The following is a 21,831-nucleotide window of genomic DNA, read 5'->3' as shown; positions in this document are numbered from 1 at the left end:
AGTTGTGACTCTGTGACTGCATATTTCTTTTCCATCCTCTCTCTTTATTTGAACAGGTTTTTTTCCTTCCCCTCACCACTGCCCTGTTTTTTTTTTTTTTTTTTTTTTGCATAGCAGAGCCCACCCTGCCTCTGCTGGAACCTCAGGCACTACCCTGGCATGAACAACAAACCCCACACCCAGGGACACAGGCTGAGCCTGTAGAATCCGTATCTCACCATCTGAGAGCGCTGCCTACGAGCGATATTCTCTCAGCCCAGCAGCACTGAGACAAACCCTCAGAAGAAAGAGGCTGCCATCAACAGTTGGCAAACAGGCCAAGATTCCCTGTTGCAAAGGTCTGTAAGGACTGTGGTTTAGGTTCACACACATGCAGCCAGGGCTAAGCCAATGCTGCCCTTTAGGCATGAGACTAGTTCTTCCACATCTATTATCTTCCTAGTGCTCAGAGCTCCTTAGCTAACTCAGCCTTGGAAAAGAGAACTCTGAAGTTATGATTTCACAAGGTGCTTTTACACCTTTGCAGGATGGCTCCATCATGTGACCAAAGAGGAACACTGCACCCTAATAGGAATGCACTCAATAAAATGAAGTCTGTTTTCTCAGTAGGTGGTCCTATGCCAGTGACTTAATTTATTCCAGCAAAAAACCCCAGAGTAGCTCTTGGACAAAGACCTAGGATTAGTGAGTGAAATACTGTCTTCTTTTAAACCCTCTTGTAACTTCTACACAGAAATGCTGTTTTGTGTTGTGGATTTCTGATGGTTAGTCCAAGGAAGGAGGATGATTGTAGGATGAGTAGCAGTTGGACAGTATATTTAAAAATAAACCTTTAATTTTGGCATGGTTTCAATTTTTCACTCATTCAAGCAATGTATCCTTTTTATAACAGGAGTTTGTTATTTCCACCACTTCTGCCCATATAACACATCAGTCACGTTTACTTTCCAAGTCAAGGAGTTAAAACTGATACYAACACCTTAGGTAGTCCATCTCCTGTAAAGGGATGAGCTTTTGAGCTAAGTGCGGCTTGTAGTCACGTGCCTTTATCAAGGGAAACTTTGACTCTTTCATTCAAACCAGAAATGCTACCTCATTTTCTTCCTCTCCAGATTCAAATCTTGTTCTTCTTTATCACTCTTTTCTTTCCAGATCCTTTTGCGGTGCTCGTAATCTTCCTTCTTTTACTAGTACATTAACTGTCTTCACCCTCAAACCCTCCTCTCTGGTGCTCCTTTGACTGCACCCCACTCATTCACATTTCCCTTCTGAAATGTACCAAGTACCTACCTCACTCACAGCCCTGTGCACTTAACACAGGAGTAATTGTCCTTCTGAAGCTTTGACCCACTCCAACTTTTCAACTCTGGTTGTCCTGTGCCATTACTATATTTCTCTTCAAACACAGTGGTAAGCCACATTCCAGTCTTTTTTCTGCCCATTCCTTCCCCATACATTAAAGCAGATGATCATTCTGGAAACCCAACAACTCTAGAGGTATTTGTGTGACAGAGTAATGAGTTTCTGTTACTAATTGTGGGTACATGTGAAGGAGATTCTTTTTTTAATGGATATTTGAGAGTTTGAAGCTTTAGTCTCTATCATAATCCTCAACTGAATAAACTTCTACAGTTTGGCTAATCAAAGGGAGCTATTTGATAAAGCTTCCTCCAGGCTCAAACGTAAATAATTTAYCACAACTTACCAAATTACTGTCAGCTGAGCTGCCAATCCAGGGGTTGCTTTGAGGCAACGAGGCTCAGCTTCRCCCAACCCAAAGAGGTCTCAGCTAGATCTTGGTACTTAGCACTTGCCACAAGCTAAAAATTCCCTAAGAGCTACCACAACTTAGATGACCAAGTGTAACTGCTTAGTGACAGTAATCTGACTGCTTTAAGCAGTTAGTATTTTTGATTAGCACTGGATCATAGAATAATTCATTTGAAGAGGGACCTCTAGAGGTCAGACCAGGTTGCTTAGGGCTAGGCTCAACAGCAAAACTGATCACGCAAAGAGATACATTCTTTTTTTTTCTTACTATATTTCCACAGTATTGTAAAAGTAACTAACTGTATARACATACAACATCCACCTATATCCTCAGTACAAATGTAAAATCATATGGCACAAAACTATGTGCTCTAACAGCATTTAATTCTGCTTACCATGTAAGTGACAACAGGAGTTAACCCTCACAGGCTTTTACACCACAGACTATTGCTTCCACCAAAAAGCCCCATTATGTTGCAAAGCTTGCAGCAGGATATCCGCTACCAGACTGCAGCAAGCTCCCCATGGCTCCCAGTGAGTTTGTTCAGGTGCAGCAATTCAGACACATATGACAGACAGTATAAAAAGACCTAACAGCACATTCTCCTCCCAGTTCCCCTTTTTGCCCATTATAAAGGCTGACTGTAGAGAGACAGATGCAATCTATGTTGAAATTAAACCCTCTGGATCCTACCAGTCACCTCGAATTAAACAGCAACAGAGGATTTTCTGAGTACTACACAGGATCAAATCATAACTGATCATGCAGCACTGGGCAGGATTCATCACGCAGTATATTTTTCCTCCCCCTGTTTTTTTGCTTTGTGATAATGGTTGTAATCATTGTACAGATCTTTAAAGACTTCCCTTACACCTGCTGGTAGTGACGCATTTAAGAACTTGATGTCTCGTTCAATGCAAAGGTCAAGGATGCGATATATCCCTTCTGTAAGATGTTTCTTCACAGCTGGGTGCAATGTCACCTACGAGAAGAACAAAACTGCATTAAACTTCAAGACACAAAGGCAGAAAAACACCATCTCCACAGCAGCTATTCCTTAAGTGCTGACAACATGTAATCCAATGCATCAGACCATCTGGAATCATCCACTAGATACAGTGCAAAATTTCAAGTTATGCAATACTTTCCTGATTTTTTGCAAACATGTTTTGCAAAATAAGCACATCTCTTGCAATAAAATGCATACAAGTGCAACTATAGACACTCTGCTGTGGAGGTAAAGACACTGATCATCTTGCAATCAAGATTTTCCTCAGCAGAAAAGCTGAAAAAAAAAAAAGAAAAAAAAAAAGAAAAAAAGAAAGAAAGAAAAAGAAAAAGAAAAGAAATACTTGCCCTGGATCACACTTTTCAATGGGTTTTGTAGAACTCATCAAGCCTGGACAGTAGCAAGACATTAGCTGTACATTATTTACGCCTTAGTTTCAAATGAGCTCTTCCTTTAGGTTGCCCTGTCATTCATAGCAGATAGTCAATCAATGTTAACTTATATCATTTAACAACTTGATTTTTAATATTTATCTAACAATTTGTATCTGAGGATTTCAGTGTATTTACAAGCTTTAATAAAAGAAGCCTTCAAAAAGCTCAGGAAATGTGTATTTATTTGATCAGCTTTAATACTAGAAATCAAGTGCCTTGCCAGAAAGTCATGCAGAAAGTTGAAGGAAGAACTCGGACTACAAGTAAAACTCCTGACTCAGTGCCCTGCTCCTGCCATTATCCTCATCCAGCTGAACAGCTGCTACAACCAGGAACATCAGTGCTGACTCTGGAGTCCTTTGGTGCCCTAGGCAAACTGGAATTTGTCCTGTGCTCACAACCACTTGATAAATGCTTCACTGCCTTAGGCAGTGCTGGCCTCTGGCATAATCACATTATTTTTGCCAAAGAAACAGGTCTTATCTGTGCTGAATCCCAAAATTAGCTTTATGCCTCCAGATCTAAGCCTCTGCATGCTAGGCCTAATGAAAATTACATAAAAGGTTGTCATTAAGATTCAGATGTCTTTCTTCCTGAGGCAACTAATAAACTTTCCACTAATGAAGTGAACTCCTAATCACTGTGTTAGGCTCCTGCTCATCCTGCCCCAACCACAGAACAAGCAATATATTTTATTAAACTTGCGGATACAACTGGGGAAAATATACAACAAATATTAAGACACTTAAGCCTGTTTTTGCATTTGTGACCCTGAGGAGCTGACATGTCCAAAGCTTGTCATTTTCCCCTACGCCAGCTGATCTAGCAGAAGGTTAATAAAAGATGTTATTTCTCCCTACCATACACTAAAGTAACAGAACAACCGAGCATCACAACTGTAGCAGCACTCCTAATGAACACAGGGTGCTTGCCTCTCCTTTTCCAGGACAGAAAAACAATTTAAGAGAATGAGGATAGGAAAACCCACAGCTCCTGATATGACAAGACAAGGTGTCCCTCTTGGTGTAAACAGATACCTCAGAACTGCAGTTAATGGAACTGCATCCCTCATATCACAAATTATTCCGGACCCAAGCCTTATTTGGGCCATTCTTGCTTTGCAGTGCAGCTTCCCCTAAACACTATCCAATAACACTATGGGAAGCAGAACCAAAGATTTAAACAGTTGCCACTGCTGGCTGGCAGTTAATTATGCTTATAAATGTTTTATGATCTATATAGTTAGTGCAACCAATTTGTCAAGCATTACAGCGCTCTTGATGGGAGACATTAAGCGTGTGAAGAGGTATTTCACTTCTGCTGAATTAAGCAAGAGCTCAGAGATAACAATGGGAAAAGCACTGTCAACAGTATGAAAGAGGCTATAGACACCACCTATTCCAGCAAGGAATCTTTCCAGGTTATCACCGGAAATGTGATATCACTGTGAATGGCTATTCACAAGGATATATATTTCCTAATGTAAAGAGGAAGCATTGATTTTTCAGGAGGAGGAATCACTTCAGAACTACACTTAGGAGTAAGTGACTATTTTTATTCCACTAACTTTCATCAGTTTTAGTTTGGAGACCCTTAAAAAGAGTTCCAGGAAGCATGTAGATGCCTGCACACTTGCATAAAGAGGCAAAGCTACTGACAACCTGCTTTTCTTAGTTACCTGTTATAGACCCGCAGGGTCTTCAGATCACAGGCTGAAAGCCATTGATCTGGGCTTGCAAGAGAAGAATGGTTAAAGACTGTCTCTTTTCTTTCCCTGTAAAATAGTATAGAAAGAGATGTAGTTTCCTCCACAAGACAGGCATGCTGAAGCCTCCACTTCCTCTGATGGATTCTCCCAAGTTCTATCAACTCTTACCAGTCTAACTGGCAAATAATCATCACCTACCTATGATACATCTATTTCATTAGAGATGGAAAACACCCCTCTGTCATATGGTGGCTCATGTCAGAGTCCCCTTTCTATATCCAGAGGTTTCATAGATRTATTACTTGTCTGTGGTTTCAACTATCATCCATCACTTATCACGTATCAGTGGAAGTACACAAAACTTTCCTAAATGTCTTACAAGACACTGTACTCAAGCCTACTAAGTGCCCTTTTAGCTTGAAAAAAATCATTTGACAATTAAAATCAGGCCTCCCTTTGTGAGTGAAGGCTCTCTCTATATTCAGTGATGAGCAGATTAAGAGAAGCTCAGAACTAGTTAACTACAGCATAAGCAGGCTTACCATTAGTTTGTCACTAGTATTTACTTAGATAAGTTATATACTACATAAACAATAAGAGACTCACCAGGATATCTAAACAACAGCTAAAAACTGGCATATCCCATCATTTTCCTTCCAAACCTTTGAAAAYAGTCAAGCAATAGAAAAGGCAGCTGAGTTCAAGCTCTTAATCTTTCTGATGAGTTAWAGGATATTTTTAGGTTAAGATATTTTTGTGCTAAGATAGCCTAGAAATATTGACCAAGCTTCCTGTCTGTATTCTGACTCAACTCCAGGCCAGAAGCACAAATAATTGTCTTCCAGGTGCTGGCAATGCAAGTATCGTTCAGACCCTGGTGAAATCTAAATCCATTAGCCCATAACAGAAGAGCAATTTGAAGTTAGGTCTGGATGTGAGGAGCTACTGGCCCGGCTCTGGCATCTGTAATGGAAGCAGCAGTTTTTTTCAGAAAGGATGAGACTGACAGCTTTAGTGTGGAAGAATTACTGAAAAGTCACCACTTCTCTGGCTTGGAAATACTTTTTCCATTTACTTGTTCATTTAGACCAAAGTAAAAAATATTTTTCTGAGGGATTTTCACAGATGAGGTTSTAACTAATATCAGTCCTGAACAACTGAGACTAGCTGGGAGAAAAGCCTGACCTACCACATGAAGAAAAAGCCCCAGTCAAAACACAATGGAAAAGCAAAGCATTTTTGTAAATAGGCACTGCATTTTCTGTTGCACCCTCCCACCTTTTTCCTTCCTCCCTTCAGAAGTTTTTAGCATCTGAGTAAGAAAGATCCTCAGGAACTCCTGCTCAAAATAACTTAAAGCCTGGCTCAGAAGTATATTCTCATGATGCACTGCAAATTTTATAACTTAATAGATTTTACAAAACTCAACACAATTGCCTTTAAAACAGCACCTCCAAAGCCAGCCCACTATCATAGCAGTTTCAAGATGGATGAGCACACATTACCTTCTGCAATTCAGTTACRTATTGGGCCACAATGAAGGCAGAAAACACAGTGAATTCCTCTGTTTCTGCAGCAATATGAGTATACATCCGTTCCACCAAGTGTGCACATTTCAGTGTAACTTCAAATTCATCTGTGTTGCCTAGAACAGAAAACAAGTTGTGGTTTTTTGAGGCTTAAGAATATTAGAAAAATGTCCAAAGGCTYACAGCAATCTTTTATGGTTCTTTAACTACAAAAGGCCAACATTAGCTTGCCTATTAGATCTTTTTTCTTGTTATCAAGACATGGCTGAGAGACCCCATACACCCTTACATCTCTCCATTGYCATCATTCCTCTCTTACAAGCACATCGATTCCAACTCCATACACACTGSAAGGCAAAAAACATTTGTTTTATATCCTGAAATGCTAAAAGCAGCAGCTAAGGTCCCTTCCAAGATGCAGTTCTCCAACCAGCACTGCAGAGGMGAGAACAAACACACTGGGAAATGAGATTCCCTACCTGACAGGAAATCAGATGTCTTGGAAATAGCATATTAAGAAAGCTTCCTGATCACATTTATTATGTGGAATACCTCAACAGAAGCCACAGCGTGGGATATAACGAGAGACTGAAGAGAGCACCTGAGAATTTACTTTCTTTTTCACTAAGTAGTAAATGAGAATAATTAGTAGAAATAGGGAAGAAAGAAAGTCTGGAAGTAGCTTTCATGTTATCTGTTATGAAAATGAAATAACTTTGCAAAAATAAGCAATATGTCTTTAAACTTGAGGACACCCTGTACCCAAGCTTCCTTCTCTTATGAACTCATGAATATTACAGAAGTTGGCAAATTCTCCAAGTATGGCACCAGCTGAACATACTACTTCTGTTACCACTGGGCATGTGTTAGCATATTCATCCACGATGCAAAAATTTATATTTGTGCACAGTTGTGGACACCGTGTTGTGTCCTCAGTGTCAGCTGAGGCGAACCTGAATGTGAAATAAGCTGTGAGACATCAAAGGAGAGCTAGGATACAGCCAATTGCAGGCCACGAAGTTCACTTGTCTCAAAATGTCACCACTCTGACTAACTGGGTTACTTGTTTCCTGACCAGTGTAAAGATGAAGTACAGGATGATGACCTTAATCACTGTCAATCTCTTTCACTTGGCTACTTGCATATTCATGCTCCAAGGCCAATGCAACTGATGCTCCAGATGTTCAAGAACCTGGTTTTAGGCATAGCACAGACCAGTGAAAATTCAGGTCTATAATAAACACACTTCTAGTCACTTCTAGTCTTGAGAAGCTCCATTCAGTAGGACTGACTTGAGGCTGTCACTTAGGCATGTTACATGCATCACAGGAGTTCRTAGCCGTCATGCTGTAAATGACAGGCACAAAGCTTGCAAGGAAGAGTAGAATCTGGGTACATTAAGCCTTACTGGTTCCTCTTTATCTGTCAGTCAGTCAGTGAAGAATACCTTATTCACCCAAAGCTGTGCTACCTGGAGACAGTTCCACAGAAGCTTCAGTTATCTTTGTAAGTCTAAGCTGTTACAAAGCTTCTCCTCACTTCTGTGTATAGGGCTAATGATTTCAATGCCATAGCTAGGTTTTCACGTTTTTACCTGTGGTGTCACAGGCTGCCCTGTTTTGCACTTCATCTTCTAAAACATACAAGATTAGAATACAGCGTAAGTGGAAAAGATATAGTACCTCTGTCTCCTTTCTGACGCCCTTCATGCATAACAGAAACAACCAGACGATGGAAACTGTTCAGGAAAGATGGTGCTGCTTTTAACATAACCTGTAATGACAAGAAAGGAAAAATGCCTGGGATTATGAGGTAAATGGAGGGAAGAAGGCAGGATACACCACCCCACAGCCAGAGTGCATTCAAGTCCTATGAAGTAAGTTATATAGCTTAKATAGCTGTCAGAAACAGCAAGCATCTTTCTGGCCAGCATCTGTACAGAACCTGGCACATGAGAATCCTGATACAATACTCCCGGCTGTATTCATATATAAATAACAAATAAATTGCACTAGAGTTACCCTATATCCTTTAAGCAGTGTTTGAATTAGTCCCTTCCTGCCTGGGGAATTTGCTCTAGCTGGACGAGAACCTGAGTAGCCAAACAGATGATAGACTAAAGGTCCAGTAACACTAGAGATCACTGTATAAAAACAATCTGGATAGCAAGCTTTCTACTACAGCATTTGTGTCAGAGCACATTAGCCTTGCTTTTAGAATTGGCCTATTTTCCTACTCTTAACATGCTCCACTTTCAGTCCTGATGTAAACATCTGAGGCCCCTTTCATCCTTTCTCCTCCTCCCCTGCCTATGTGTTCCTTGTGTGAGTAGTTCTAGGCTTGTACACGTGCTAACATGCCTTCATTTTCCCTCACCAGGGTGAGGAGAACACTATGATGGCACAAAGTCTGAAGAACATTGATTTTAACATGTCCCTGCTCTATTTTCAAAGTCCTGCAGAATCTTGAACTCCAGTAAAACTAGACTTCTAGTGCCTAAGCCATTTATTTTTCCAGAAGCGGGTCATGAACAATCTAGAAAGTTTAACCTTAATCTAGCCTCAGAGATTTATAAGCAACCTGCTGTCAAAGACTAACAACGCAAGTATAAAAACAAAGCAGGACAGCAACTGGAATGCTGCAATTTTGAGATTCCCAAACTTTTAAGTGATAAGTGCCACAAGCATTTGTGTACTACCAGGACAAATTAATTCAAAACTACTATTAAAAACCTGTTTTTGATCTGTAGCCTCTGTCTCAGTTCTTTCTAGCATCTTCCCCTCTTCCCATCCCCCTCAAAAGTACCTTTGGATGACACTGCAGAATAGAGAAGAGCACTTCGTGGACTCCCAGGAAGATACTGCCATAGTCCTCTGTCTTCAGATGATCTAGTGGGACTGTTAGGAGAATGCTGAATGCCAAGGCCACATGGTGAGGGTTTAAGAGAACCCCTTCTCCTTGCCTTAGCAGAGCTGCTGTGGTCTCTAGGATAGGTACAACTATGGTAGAAATCAATGCTTGGTCCTGACAGGCTTCTTTGGTTTGCAGCTACACAAAGAAAGGAAGCAGAGATTAGCAGGCGTGCATTTCCCACCTACATACTTAAACACCAGAGAGCCATAATGCTCTGACTTGAGCCAGTCAAACTACACTAGTGCAAACTGTGGTGGTAGGGAGACTCCTCTACTTCAGCTATTCTGCTATAGCTCTATACTATGCAGAGGATATAACAGACACACTGTTATAGGTGCGAACCTATACAAGCTATACAGCAGTTCACTAGAGAAGGTGCAGAAAGACTACAACAACCAGCACCTCTCTGCACCTCCTCACATAAATGCACTGATCCAGAAGTTCTCTCCTCCACAAGCACCTTGCAGACCCTCCAAAAAGTACAGAAATTTCATCCTCAAGATTCCCAGGCACCGCAGAGCCAACACCAGACAAACTCTAGGCTAAAGAGACCATCACTGTGATAGAAAAAAATGAATTACTAGGTTTATACGCTGTACAGTTAAGTATGGAGAACTTGTCTTTGCTTACTTTCTGCTAAGTTTCCTATTCATAATTCAGTGCTTTTTTTTTTTTTTTTTGACACACTCCTTTTTTATGAACACTCCCCCCTATTTTGTTTCCGTAAGTCACATGTCACAGTAGAGGCTAAGTTGACAGTTTCCTTCTCTTTTGAGCAAGGAAGGACAGGACTCAAGACTCCTTTCTTTGCAGCCTAACAAGTCTCTTTCAAGCTCTGAATTACACAGCATAGCCCTAAACAATTACTGCTAATAAGAAGTAGGTGACTTACACACTATGCCCACAGAACATTTATTTGAGGAAGGAGGATAGAAAAGGTCTAAACTGAACAGTGCAAGTGAATCTAAAATTCTGTCTAGTATCCCCAGTTACACAGAGAACACTAAGAAGAAAAAGTATGTTACAGATGCGATCACTACAGATGCCAACAAATGAAAGGGATAGGTAATGAAGTTGCAATAAAGAGATACTTACAGCTAAAGCCGTGATTATTTGTGGGCTGGCAAACCAGAAAGCTTTTTCCTTATCTCCACTTAATGGGCAGCTGAGCAGCAATTTGATTAGAGTAACAGCTGACAATACTTCCTGCAGAAAGCAGATCAACAATCAGTCATGGATACAAGAGGCACTGGCTTATTTCTAGTATAGCACAACTCTCTCAAGGGCAGGGGCAGTTTTGGGCATTACCAAAGCCTTCACACATGAAAGCTCTTCTACAACACATCTTTGTGAACTGTGAAATGATTAGCAGCTCAACAAAATTAAATACACAACACGCTGCATCTATTTTAGAATCACTTTATGACATAAAAATATTTAAGTGATTTTACAAAAGGAAAATTTCCTCCTTCAATTACTCCTGAGTAAGAGAGAAGCAGAGTGTATAACATTAAAAATGCTATGTTGGCACCAGGAGAAAATTTATTTGCCAGCTGTGATGACAGACTGATTAAATAATATATTACAAGATAAAGTCAATTGGTCTTTTAGCACTGTATTTCAACTGCACAGTGCATGCACACATATTCCGATGCCTATATGGTCAGAAGATTGGCACATATGAGTATCACAGGAATTCCAGATACGTCTTCAGAAAAAGACCTACTAGGTATTGATGTAGCATACTCATGGCCACTGTTGACCAGTAAGACTGATAAACCCCCAAGTTTTAGTCTGAGTTTCATTCTCAAGTCACTGAGCTTTTTTAGAGAGTACCTCCGGCTTTTTAGTATTAAGGCATTCCATATGCTACTCCTGCTGCTTATGTTTCCTTGGAGAAAGGCACACTATTTAAAAAAGCTACTGAATGTTGCTTAGTTATTACAGAGTAAGAGTCTTCGTAGAGCCAAATACTGAAAACATGGGTGCAGTTTAGGTTTCAGAAAACTGCTAGCATTTTAAAAGTAATACCCCTTTTAACCTTGTTCTGAAGAGTCAGAGACATATGGTGGTTAAATTCACTGACTGCTTGTGTCTGTTGTGCAAGAACTCTGATCAGCAGGTTTGGAAAAAAAAATCAGCATGGCCTATAAGATCCCATCGCAAGTGATTTCTGTTGACAGTACACGAAATCAGAATTGCTATGTCCTCGAACAGGACAAAGCTTTTCCATAACCAAAAGTTGCCATAATCTTTCACACAGTGTTCTACCTGTCTCAGTTTATGTCAAGAGCATATATTTCAGCACAGTCATCAAGTCCTTAGCCATGCAAGCTAATTCTACCTGACAGCTGAACATAAAGTGGGAAAAGGAAAAAAATATATCAGATGTCAAAAATATATGTCAAAATACATTAGATGTCATACAGCTAACACAATTTTTCAAGATTCAGAAAACTGAAGAAAAGCATGACAAAAATAAACCAAAACTCATTCCTTACTTTAGCATTTTGTTGCCAAACGTTCCTCACTTCAAGTCCCTGCAGCACCAGCCTCATTATGGCGTAAAACTCTTCATCAGAGCAGTTTCCTAACAGCTGGACAAGCACCTCTGTCAGTTCCAGCTCTATATTTTGAATCACCTGGACTGTGATTTCAGGACCTGCTTATTCAAGAGACACAAACATGTTTCAATCACTTTACAAGACAGGGACTAGCATAGGTAAGAACAGGAGAAAAACAGTCAAACATTAGGACAGCTCTGTGGGTATCTTTTCAACAACTACATGCATAGATTGCCCCGTGATTTCCCTTCACCTTGCTCCCTGCTAGGGTGAGGAATTGCTGTTCTCAGATATTTCATACACTAGAGTTCACAGGGCAGTCATCATACCCATAAAAAGCTTTCACTGCACAAATGTTGGGGTAAAATTTGCATACAAGCAATGGGAATGGACTAGGCAATCTCCAGGGCTTATTATGCATGTTGGTCACAGAGCCATCACAAGCCATAAAGGCATCAAGCTGACAAAGTTTAGTTTTTTGCTGATCATAAGCCATACTCAGCACTTACACAATTCCACTATTACTACATATCTAGTCTAGACTAGCTTACAATTTTGACCTATTCTGCAGTCTTATTCTTTAGTTCTATTAGTGTCCACAGGATCTGTGGCAATGCTGAAAAGTCTTCTTCAGCAGGAATGCATATTTAACTTATTTAATGCCTTACATGTTCAGAAATTCTTATAGCTTTCTATAGTGCTTAATTAGGTCCCCAGGCTAAAGCACTTTACCAGTCTTACATTAGTAACATGAACCACAGGGCAACAGACAGAAATTTGCAGAAAAATTACAGCAACTGAAACTTGTTCATGGTCCTTAGTCTCACTATAGAATCCCTGTTCTCATGCTGCTCTGTACTGAACCCTAAAACTCTGGAGGRTCGAAACACAGACCAGAAGAGACACATCGATCCTGTATCTACATGTAATAGYTCTAGCTGAAACTCAACTGTGCAAGCACAGGATCAGATTTTCCACGCAGAGCTCTAGACTTAACTACTTAATGCCAACATAAAATCTCAAAGAGTGACAGCAGTATGCTAGAGCACAGTAAAAGCAAGACAATGTCCAATTGTTCAAAAAAGGTAAAGGGAATAATTATGTTCACGTGATACATCTCATTTGCAGTAATTAGTTCATCTCACACTCTGAACAAGACAATACAAGGGAGCCACTAGGCCACAAGGCCAGCAAAAAGAAAAGGTTTTTCATGCCATTTCTAACCCTGGCTCCTTGTTTGATGGGGACAGAGTGATTCATTTGCTAGTTTCCCCTAGAATTTGTCAAAATTATGGGTATTCAGTATTCCTGATAGCCCAGATGACTTCCCTTCTTTATTATCCTCACCTATCAGATACAGACAAAAATACTCAACTATTTTTTTTTTTTTTTTAAGTCTTCTCGCATCCTCAGGTGAGTCACATCAGATTATTTGAGCTTGTGCCCATCAGCTGCTTCAGTGCAGCCTACTATACCCACCACACAAGAGGAAGAACAGTGTCCTTCAGCCATGTCTCCGGAAGTACTACCACATTTTGCTTATTATCAGAACATTTCACAGGCATGAGGCATTGAGGAAATCAGCTCTATTTACTAAGAGCTGTATTACAACCTCAGAGAGCCAAGGACAAYTTTCACGCCTTGATGTCCAAAATTGTTATGATTTTCTGCATAGCTACCTATAAAAATCTTTCAGTACCTAAGAAGAAAGGTCAGAGACGGAAGACAATCAGGTACTTCAGCCCCTAAGCTACTACAGTAATAGGTTTCCAAGATAAGCAGAGAAAGTTATCCTTCCCTTTAGTGCATCATGCACAAAAAAATAACTACAGAATGTAGAATCCACAGATATTTAGAAAGATCTTCCAGGGTATCCTGTTAGATGTTAGTAGAAGTTAGATGACCACTGTGGTCCAGATATCACATCACCACCTCTGTGAAAAAATTTTCTGTTGGATATTAAAAAAACAAAAAACAAAAACAAACAAATATAAAGCAGTAGGCTAACAAAAGTGGATAGATATGCAAAACACTTAGCTTTTTAAAATTTCTATAAAGGACTTAACTTGCCTCTGTACTGCAAAATTAGCAAAAAAAATGGGGGAAAGGAGTTTTCATACCAGCAAGAAGCTTTTTTACAGCATAAACCACAGTTACTGCTGTTTCTTTTCCAGGAGACAAGTCTGGTACTGAGCAGAAGACAGTTAAGAACTGCAAGGCAGACTGAAGGAACTGGAGATGATCTCCTGCAGAGGGTAGTTCTCTCAGTATTTGAGAGTAAAACTGTCGGTACAGTTTAATATGGGGACGCTCCAAAAATCCACTGGGCTCTTTAGGGTTCTTCTGCCAGTTCTCTCTACTGAGGGCATGGCTCAGATCTGCCTTGAGAAGGGTAGTGATAGATGGTATGAATGCTATCGGCAAAGGCTGGTTTTGCAYGTTGCTCTGAAGACCATGTTCAACTGCTCTTCCCATCTGCAGAATTGCTGGTTCCAGCAAAGCAGACAGCACATCTGCAGACTGCAGTTTCTTTTCTGGCTGTTGCTGAAGGTAAAGTGTGATGACATGACACAGTGTGGTAAACGCCATGAGCAGCAGCTGCCCAGCTGCAGGATTCCAGTTTTTACAGCGTTTACTTCTGGCTGCACCAGCATCTAGCTTGCAGCTCACTATGAAGGACATGAACTTTTCCAAGTTGATTCTCACGCTCTGTCGTCGTTCAACAATCATCTGAAGAAAGCGCTCCAGAAAGGTTTGAGCTTCCTGGAGATACTCTGCCCAGGCAGGATCAGTCAAAATATCAGTGTAGAATTTGCTGGCTGTAAACAGGGAGGTCATTACAGCTTCAAGAACATCACTGGCATGAAAAACCTTAAAAATAGAGTTGGTATTCCGGCCAGCTTGCAGGCTCCTCAGAAGGTGAAAGCAGGTCCTTAAAAACTTCAGTGATAACAGCTTGCTGCAAGAGACACTAGCTCTGGTATTGGCTACCAAGGACAGCAGCAGGAGAAAACACCGGATACAGTCTGAGGGAAAAAGATTGTCTAGTTTCAGACAAGAAGTAATTTCCAGCAAATACAAACAATTTTCTAGCTGATCTTCTTTCAAGATGACTGGAGAACCGTTTTTCGCTAGCAATAATATACACTGGGCAGCTTTCTCCAGCGTTTTCCAAGACAAGTTGAGTTCATCCTTTGGCAGTTTGTTTTCTGATGGTGCCTCCACCAGTTCAACAACTTTGCAAGGAGACAGGATCTCTTCATGCCAAGGGATGTTACCTGCAGACAGCTGTTGAAGTGGCAGATCTACAGAACCTGTAGCAGCAGAGTGCAGCACCTTACTGAACTGACAAATAAGGCTGCTCAGAAAAGCGCAATGCAGCACCTTCATTTCTGGGAGAAAGGGACTATGCAGCAAATCAAGAGAAACCTTTCCAATGCTGATGGAAAGCTCCTGGTCTCCATCAACTTCCTGAGCTTTGACCAAAACTAATGTCTCCAGAAGTACATTGGCAATGTACTCTACATCTTTCAAGGAAAGATATGGCAACAGAATAGTCAGGTTGGAGATGACAAGGTGCCAGTGTGCTATGGGATAGGTGAGATCATTTACTGCACTTATATCTCCATTCCATGGTTCAGTTTCTCCCCTACTCATGCTGGATCTCCCAGACTCCAGGATGAAAGCTGCAGCATGCTGCAATGCATGGGAATCAACCTTTGTCTGCATTAAGATCATCTTCATTTTCTGGAGTGTGAGCAGTTCTAAGCAATATTTACTAGTGGAGGCAAAACTACCTGCAAGAACCATGACTTTCTCCCAACACTGTTCCCCCACACCAGGGAGGAGAGATGAAATGCCCCAGTGCCTTACAGCAGATGCAGTAATAGCAGTTTCAGCTGATGGAGACACATATTTACTGCAGCTAATACCAAACAAAGTGTTTACTTCAACCCAAGTGTAAACAAGGAGTAGAGCAGAGTCACTGACTTTCCTTAACCAAAGCTCTGGCTTCTCTTCCTCCCCACTACACGCCTGCAGCAGTTCCAGCAGTGGCTGGATTATTCCCTTCTGAATCTTTGCCAGCAGGCTCTGAGTGCGAAGGACCACAGGGGAAGGAGTGACATCATCTAGGCTTCTCATGTTGAACAGAAAAGCGTGCAGCACTGAGCTGATGGACATCAGCTTCAAGACCATGTCAGAATTGCCTTCAACAGCAGGAATGATAAAAGTCTGGCACTTCTCCACTAAGAGACACAAAATATCCAGAATCTGGTTGTGCGGCAGCTCGAGGAGGCACTCACGAAGCTTTGCCGTCAGGCCAGCAGACAAGACAGGCATCCTCAGCTCATCAGCAGCTGGCTGGCAAATGACTGACAGCACCTCCTCAAAGAGCCGTGGGAACTGTCGCAGCTTGGAGTAAGTCTGAAACATAGTGCCAATAAGAGCCTCCTGAGGCTTCTTTGTACGTGGCTCAGAGACCTTTGCATCAATCCAGGCAGAGGCCACTAAGTCACCCAGGTTTGGCTCCACAATCAGGTGGTTTAATGACATCAGGAGTTTGAGACATCTGAACCAAGCAGGGATGGAAGCTTGAGAGTGACTCATTAGGATCTGTGCCAGCTTGCGGTAAAACCCAAACTGTATCCCCTTGTGCCGGATGCGGTCATTGGCAACATTATAGATATCACTGCTAAGTACCAAGTTCAAAAGCTGTTCCAAGGCAAGCAGCTCTGTGCTCCAGTCTGCAGGGCAGAGCATGTCCTCCCTCACACCCTGCTGTAGGCCAGAGAGTCTGAGACAGTCAAAAAGCCTGCTGAACATGTGGAAGCACACAAGGTGGTTTTCTGCCTTACAGTAAGAGTCCAGAAAGAGCTTATACAGCAGAGACACTGAACCTGCCACAACAGCCCCATGGAGCGCAGGTTCACAAAAGCCATTGCCCAGCTTGGTCTGCACTGTATCAACTGGTAGCAATAGACTTTTCAAAGCTCCTTTTTTTTTCTCCTGGAGCTCCCGTTCTGGCAGCAGCTCCTCTCTGTAGGATGGGAAGAGCTCAGGCTGGAACAGTCCAGCCTGTAGGAGACTCTCTATTTGATTTCGGATTTCCCTGCTCCAGTGCTGCCGCACATGGCTGTCATCTGCCTGTGTCCAGGTCCTCACAGTCAGCAAGTGCCTCAGGAGCAGACATGGCTGGAGCAAGTGGCTTGTCACCTGCCCAAATACACGATTTGGATTGGTCTGCTGCCTCTGGATCAAGAGGTACTGAGAAAAGGTAAGCTGCAAAATGCTGAACAGCTGGGAGCCCACAGCATCATCAGAAGCCAGTTGCTGACAAGCCAGCTCAGACAGCTTGTGGAGGAGATCAACCAAAAGCTCGCATTTAGCTGTGTAAATGATGGAGAGCGAAGGAGTAGAAAGGATACCACTGGAGCAACTCAGCACTGTGCCAATGCTTTGCTGTGCTTTCTGAGAACAGGACTCCGACAATCTTTCATTTATGACCTGAAGATTGGAAGAAACAAACACACACCACAGTCAATTTTGCACACAAAGATCAAGCTAATCATAATGAGCAAACATCATTTTCTGTGAGCTCTGGCTGTACGAAGGAAGTAACAGAGATCTGTTAATGGCTGCTGCTGGGCCCCTCATGTTGTAGGTCTCTGACTAGAAGCAACTCTGACAACTCCTCCATTTGTTTGCGCCACAGGATGCAAAAGGAATCTCTCATTCAGTACAACTGCTACTGACAACAGCAGAGACTATGCACATTTGAATCTACTGCCTAGTCTTGCAGACAGGGAAGAAGCAGAACACTCCTTCCATCTTTGCAAGGTTCCTGAAATTATTCCTCCTCATGCCCCCCACCAACTGAACAAAACAAAAAACCAACAACCCTATTTCCTACCCTTGGTCCAGGACACATTCAGTAAGAATGCTTATGAATAAATATCATTTTTATGTTCTAAGAAGAGCCCAGGCTTCCTGTGACGATATCTAGAAGCTGAAGGACTATCCTTTCTCCTTTTCTATGGATATATTGTTCTAAAGAATCAACACTCACTTGAACATCAATTTCTCCTCCTCCTCTCAAACGCTTTGTGGGCATTTGCACAAGGTTTTCTCCTTAGATCTTCTTTTTTTTTTTTTTTTTGGCTCCTTTTTCTCACCTCCGTAATCTCGTTAGCAAAAAAATTAACTGACAACTTATAAATCTGCCTCTGTTCCATAACTAAAAACTCAGCTGTCTCCTTGGCACCTCCTAGCAGACAGTTTATCCTTTCAGCTAAAAGTCCACTGTATTCAAACAGATTTCTAAATCCTTTCCACATCACTCTCCCTACCACCTTCCTCCTTGGTGATTAGAGTACTCTGGCCTGTAACTCCCATCCTATCTGCAGCCAGACAGGTTTTCACGCCCAGGCCATGTTTAAATTTAGTAGCCTAACTCTGTAACATCTCTGAAGTACAGCTCCTTTCAGCCAACCAACTCTCTGTACTTCACAACTCATTCCTGCAGGTGAAAGCAGTCTCACTCTACTTCTCTCCATCCAGAGCACTACTACAAAGGCTATTTTCCTAGCCATTTTGGTTGCTTTCACAGCCATCCACTAACTCTGCCATTTCTCTAACCAGGAACTTGAATAAGGAGTTACACGTTGTGGTTCAGTTCTGGGCCAAGCTAAACTGTAACTGACATCTCCATTAACTTTCTGCTCAGGCCAATAATGATTTGGTGTCACAACTGAACTGGTTTAAGCGTTATATTACTCCGTGTGATTTGAGTTAAAATGGAAACCTGTGGGACCAACAGAACTTCAGCTGACAAAAAACATTTCCTGGTTCCCCATCAGACTTTCATCTGTGAAAACACTGTTCATACCTTCAGCACAGTAACTTCTCTCCAGGTTCATAAGTCTAGCATGCAGAGCTCCACAAATGAAAATGAGGAGAGTTCTACCAGAAACATGTGCCAGACGCATGCCAAGGGGGTAACAGTTAAAGCCCCCTTTGATCTTCTCTCATGTACCTGYACATACACAGATAGCCCAGAGAAACATACACACAGATACAGCAGTACAGGAAAGGCGACCGCCGGGGAGAAGGGAATCTAGCTCCCTGCAGAAGGAGAAATCAAAGGAACAGCTCCTTCAGAGTCATTGTAAGCAGCTGCAAGTTCTTAGGAAGAGTCAGCTGAATAGCATCTCATAGTACACACGTACTCAAGCCAAACATGCTGAGGAGCTCCACAGCAGGGGAAAAACCTCTTCTCTCATTTCTAGGCACAATGGTAATACACACAGTAAATTAAACATAAGAGCAACACTCTTTATTCAGTCTTTGGGAACTCAGTCTTTACTTACCTACTGAAAAACTTGAACAAGTTCCCTCTCTGACAGTTTGCAGAAATTAAAGACAGAGACAGATTAAGTTTGAGGTTATTATTAGAAAGTTCTGCTATTTTTAGTCTTAGTTCTGCATGAATACAAACCATATTGCAGAACAGAAAGAGAGAAGTTCTATCAGTAAGCATTCTAAAAGCAAATATATAATACCAATTATTATGTATTTCACATAACATCCTACATTGTGAGGATGGGTGGCATATGGTAGATATTAGCAGATACTGCACTGTTATCCACCATCTTACAAAATTGCCATAATTTTAGTTACCTGTGCAATAGCAAAACTGAGATTGATTGTCTTTCCATTCTTTAAAAGATCTTGTAGTCTTCTGCTGTGGATAACATTGTCTAGATACGTCCAGAGTTTCTCAACTACTTCATCCTCCAGTTCAAGTTTCTTGTTGTAGTACGAAACCAATGTATGGCTTACCCAGTCAAGTAATACCTGTTAACAAAAKAAAAAGGGAGTGATCTTTTATAATTCCCATACTAAAAGGTAACAAAAGTAGAAGCCTCTTCATAATTACAGCACAGACCATACTCCGAGAATTGCTCTATCCAAGTAGAATGGGTTCTAAATGAGCAGAGAAGTCCGCCCTTGCAGGTTGCAATCAAGACCTAAATTTTTAAGTCCCATTATTCTAAATCCAGTTTGGGCTCTGCTCCCCTGCGACTTCACAAAACAGCTTTCAGAAGTCAACACTCTACCATCCTTTCACCAGTTCTTTCAGCAGCAGGTGTAAGCGTGACATTTGATATTAAATTAGCAGAGATAATGTTCTGAATCAACAACTTTAAAAGTCAGGTGATTTTTGCTTTCTGACAATTGCTATACCTTTCACATCCTACTCTTGTCAGGTTTAAATTTACTACTTAGGAATTCAGGCCTAGGGATTTAGACACATGCAAACTGGAAAAGGTTTAAAAAAATCCTACTGATTTAAACTAYTGATTTCAAAATAAAATTACGGCATATGACCAGTTTTTACAGTATAAGTAACTGAAACAATAGGAATTCAAAACACTRATCTCAGAAGACGCAAAACCTAGACCACACAAAACTAGTCTGAAGGAGGAACAGTATAGGATAAAGCAGTGAATCAAACTCCTCCTCCCAGGGAAACTCTGATCTTCACTAGCAAAGATGGTATCTTTTGCACCCTGCAAAATTCAAAATTATTAGAAAATTGGAAATGACTGTAAGTTTTGTGAGAAACTAATGCAGAAGCAGATAGAAAGCAAGATTTCTCTTAAAGAACATGTATTCAAAATACCCCCTTAAAAAGACTTCAAAATTTAAGAAGTATAGTCCAAAATTTTTAAACTACAGTTCACGTGACAGAGCTGTTTCTAGATAAACATATCTGATAGAACATTTTACATACTGCTGAAATCACGCAGTACAATAACATATATATTTCAAATACGCTTAAGGACTTTCCTGGTCTAAGCATTCCAGAGAGACAATATCATATTCGATACCTTGGCTAGTACTTAGATCTGAGAAGACCACTGAAAGACTGCACAATGATCAGCACGATGATCGCACAATGAATAGCAGAGATAAAGATAGAAAAAGTCCAAGAAGAAAACTTCATGAAACAGGATCAAAACAAAAGAGGGGGAGGTGGTCAGGGATGGTGTCCAAGCACAGAACCCTGAACCACCTTCCAAGGAAAATGTCCACAAATTCAGAGTGCACTGTTTCCTAAAGCACAAGTTCAGAGCAGCAGTCAGTTCTCCCACCCCAAATTATTGTTCTTAACTATGACCAGAAGCATTAGGAAGCAGCTGACAATGGCTTTAAAGTCCTGTAGAAGACATAATAAAAGCTGCTAATGACAGCTCTTAAGATGCTGGTTTCCCATTTATCCAAGAGATGGCACACACAGTACCCTCTCCATATGGAAGAGTATTTCTTCCTATCCTAATGGACATCTTATTACTGAAGCAACTCAAAAACAATGTTATGAAAACATTTCATACAGCCATACAGAAATGAAGACCTCTCCATCACTCACTGCTAGCACTATGTTTGCTCTGCCTGTCCAGAGGCAAAGGATTAAGCAGTTCAGTCTTGCTTTTATGAACCAGATCATCCTCAGTAACAATTAATTATTGTTTGTTTTTCCTTGCATTTATCATTAGAAAGCACTTACTTGCTCCTTATTAGGAAGGAAGCACTGGTGAGAAATCCACGCGAAATGAGCTAGTTTGAGTTTGTCTTCCCAAGAAGTCTTGGCACTCTTCAGCTTCAGGTGAATCCCCGAATAGATTGCTGCCATGGAGACAATCTATGAGACTGCAAAGCCAAAGGAAGAAAGACAACGTTAAATCAAGGTAAAGCGGCAAGACAGAAGGGCTGCCTCGGTGCGGGCTGCCTGGGGGCGGCTGCTGCTGGTGCCCCCCCCCCCGGGCTCTCACCCTCCTGCTCCTCCAACCGTTACTCCCCCCCAAACCGTCACCCCCCGCCTCCGGCTCTCACCCCCCTCCC

At 41.4% G+C, this 21,831-nt stretch overlaps 1 protein-coding gene across 2 annotated transcripts; it reads right to left on the bottom strand.

Moving 5' to 3' along the window:
• Positions 1–787: 787 nt before the first annotated feature.
• URB2 (URB2 ribosome biogenesis homolog) lies at positions 788–21,651 on the bottom strand. Of its 2 annotated transcripts, none has more exons than XM_085315491.1 (9): positions 21,497–21,651; positions 19,606–19,782; positions 14,049–17,433; positions 11,866–12,029; positions 10,460–10,570; positions 9,257–9,499; positions 8,134–8,224; positions 6,428–6,567; positions 788–2,753 (listed from the first exon to the last, which is right to left on the bottom strand). In XM_085315491.1, exons 1-9 carry the CDS (start codon positions 21,620–21,622, stop codon positions 2,556–2,558), a joined length of 4,635 nt encoding a protein of 1,544 aa, XP_085171617.1. In that variant the 5' UTR covers positions 21,623–21,651; the 3' UTR covers positions 788–2,555. The 2 variants fall into 2 exon arrangements, with proteins under 2 accessions (XP_085171617.1, XP_085171618.1); XM_085315492.1 differs by having other exon boundaries at positions 11,866–12,026.
• Between the last annotated feature and the right edge of the window lie 180 nt (positions 21,652–21,831).

This window comes from Rhea americana, unplaced genomic scaffold (assembly GCF_003343005.1).
Source record: "Rhea americana isolate MKP2758 unplaced genomic scaffold, rheAme1 scaffold_43, whole genome shotgun sequence".
NCBI lineage: Eukaryota > Metazoa > Chordata > Aves > Rheiformes > Rheidae > Rhea > Rhea americana.
This window is presented reverse-complemented; position numbering and strand designations above follow the sequence as displayed.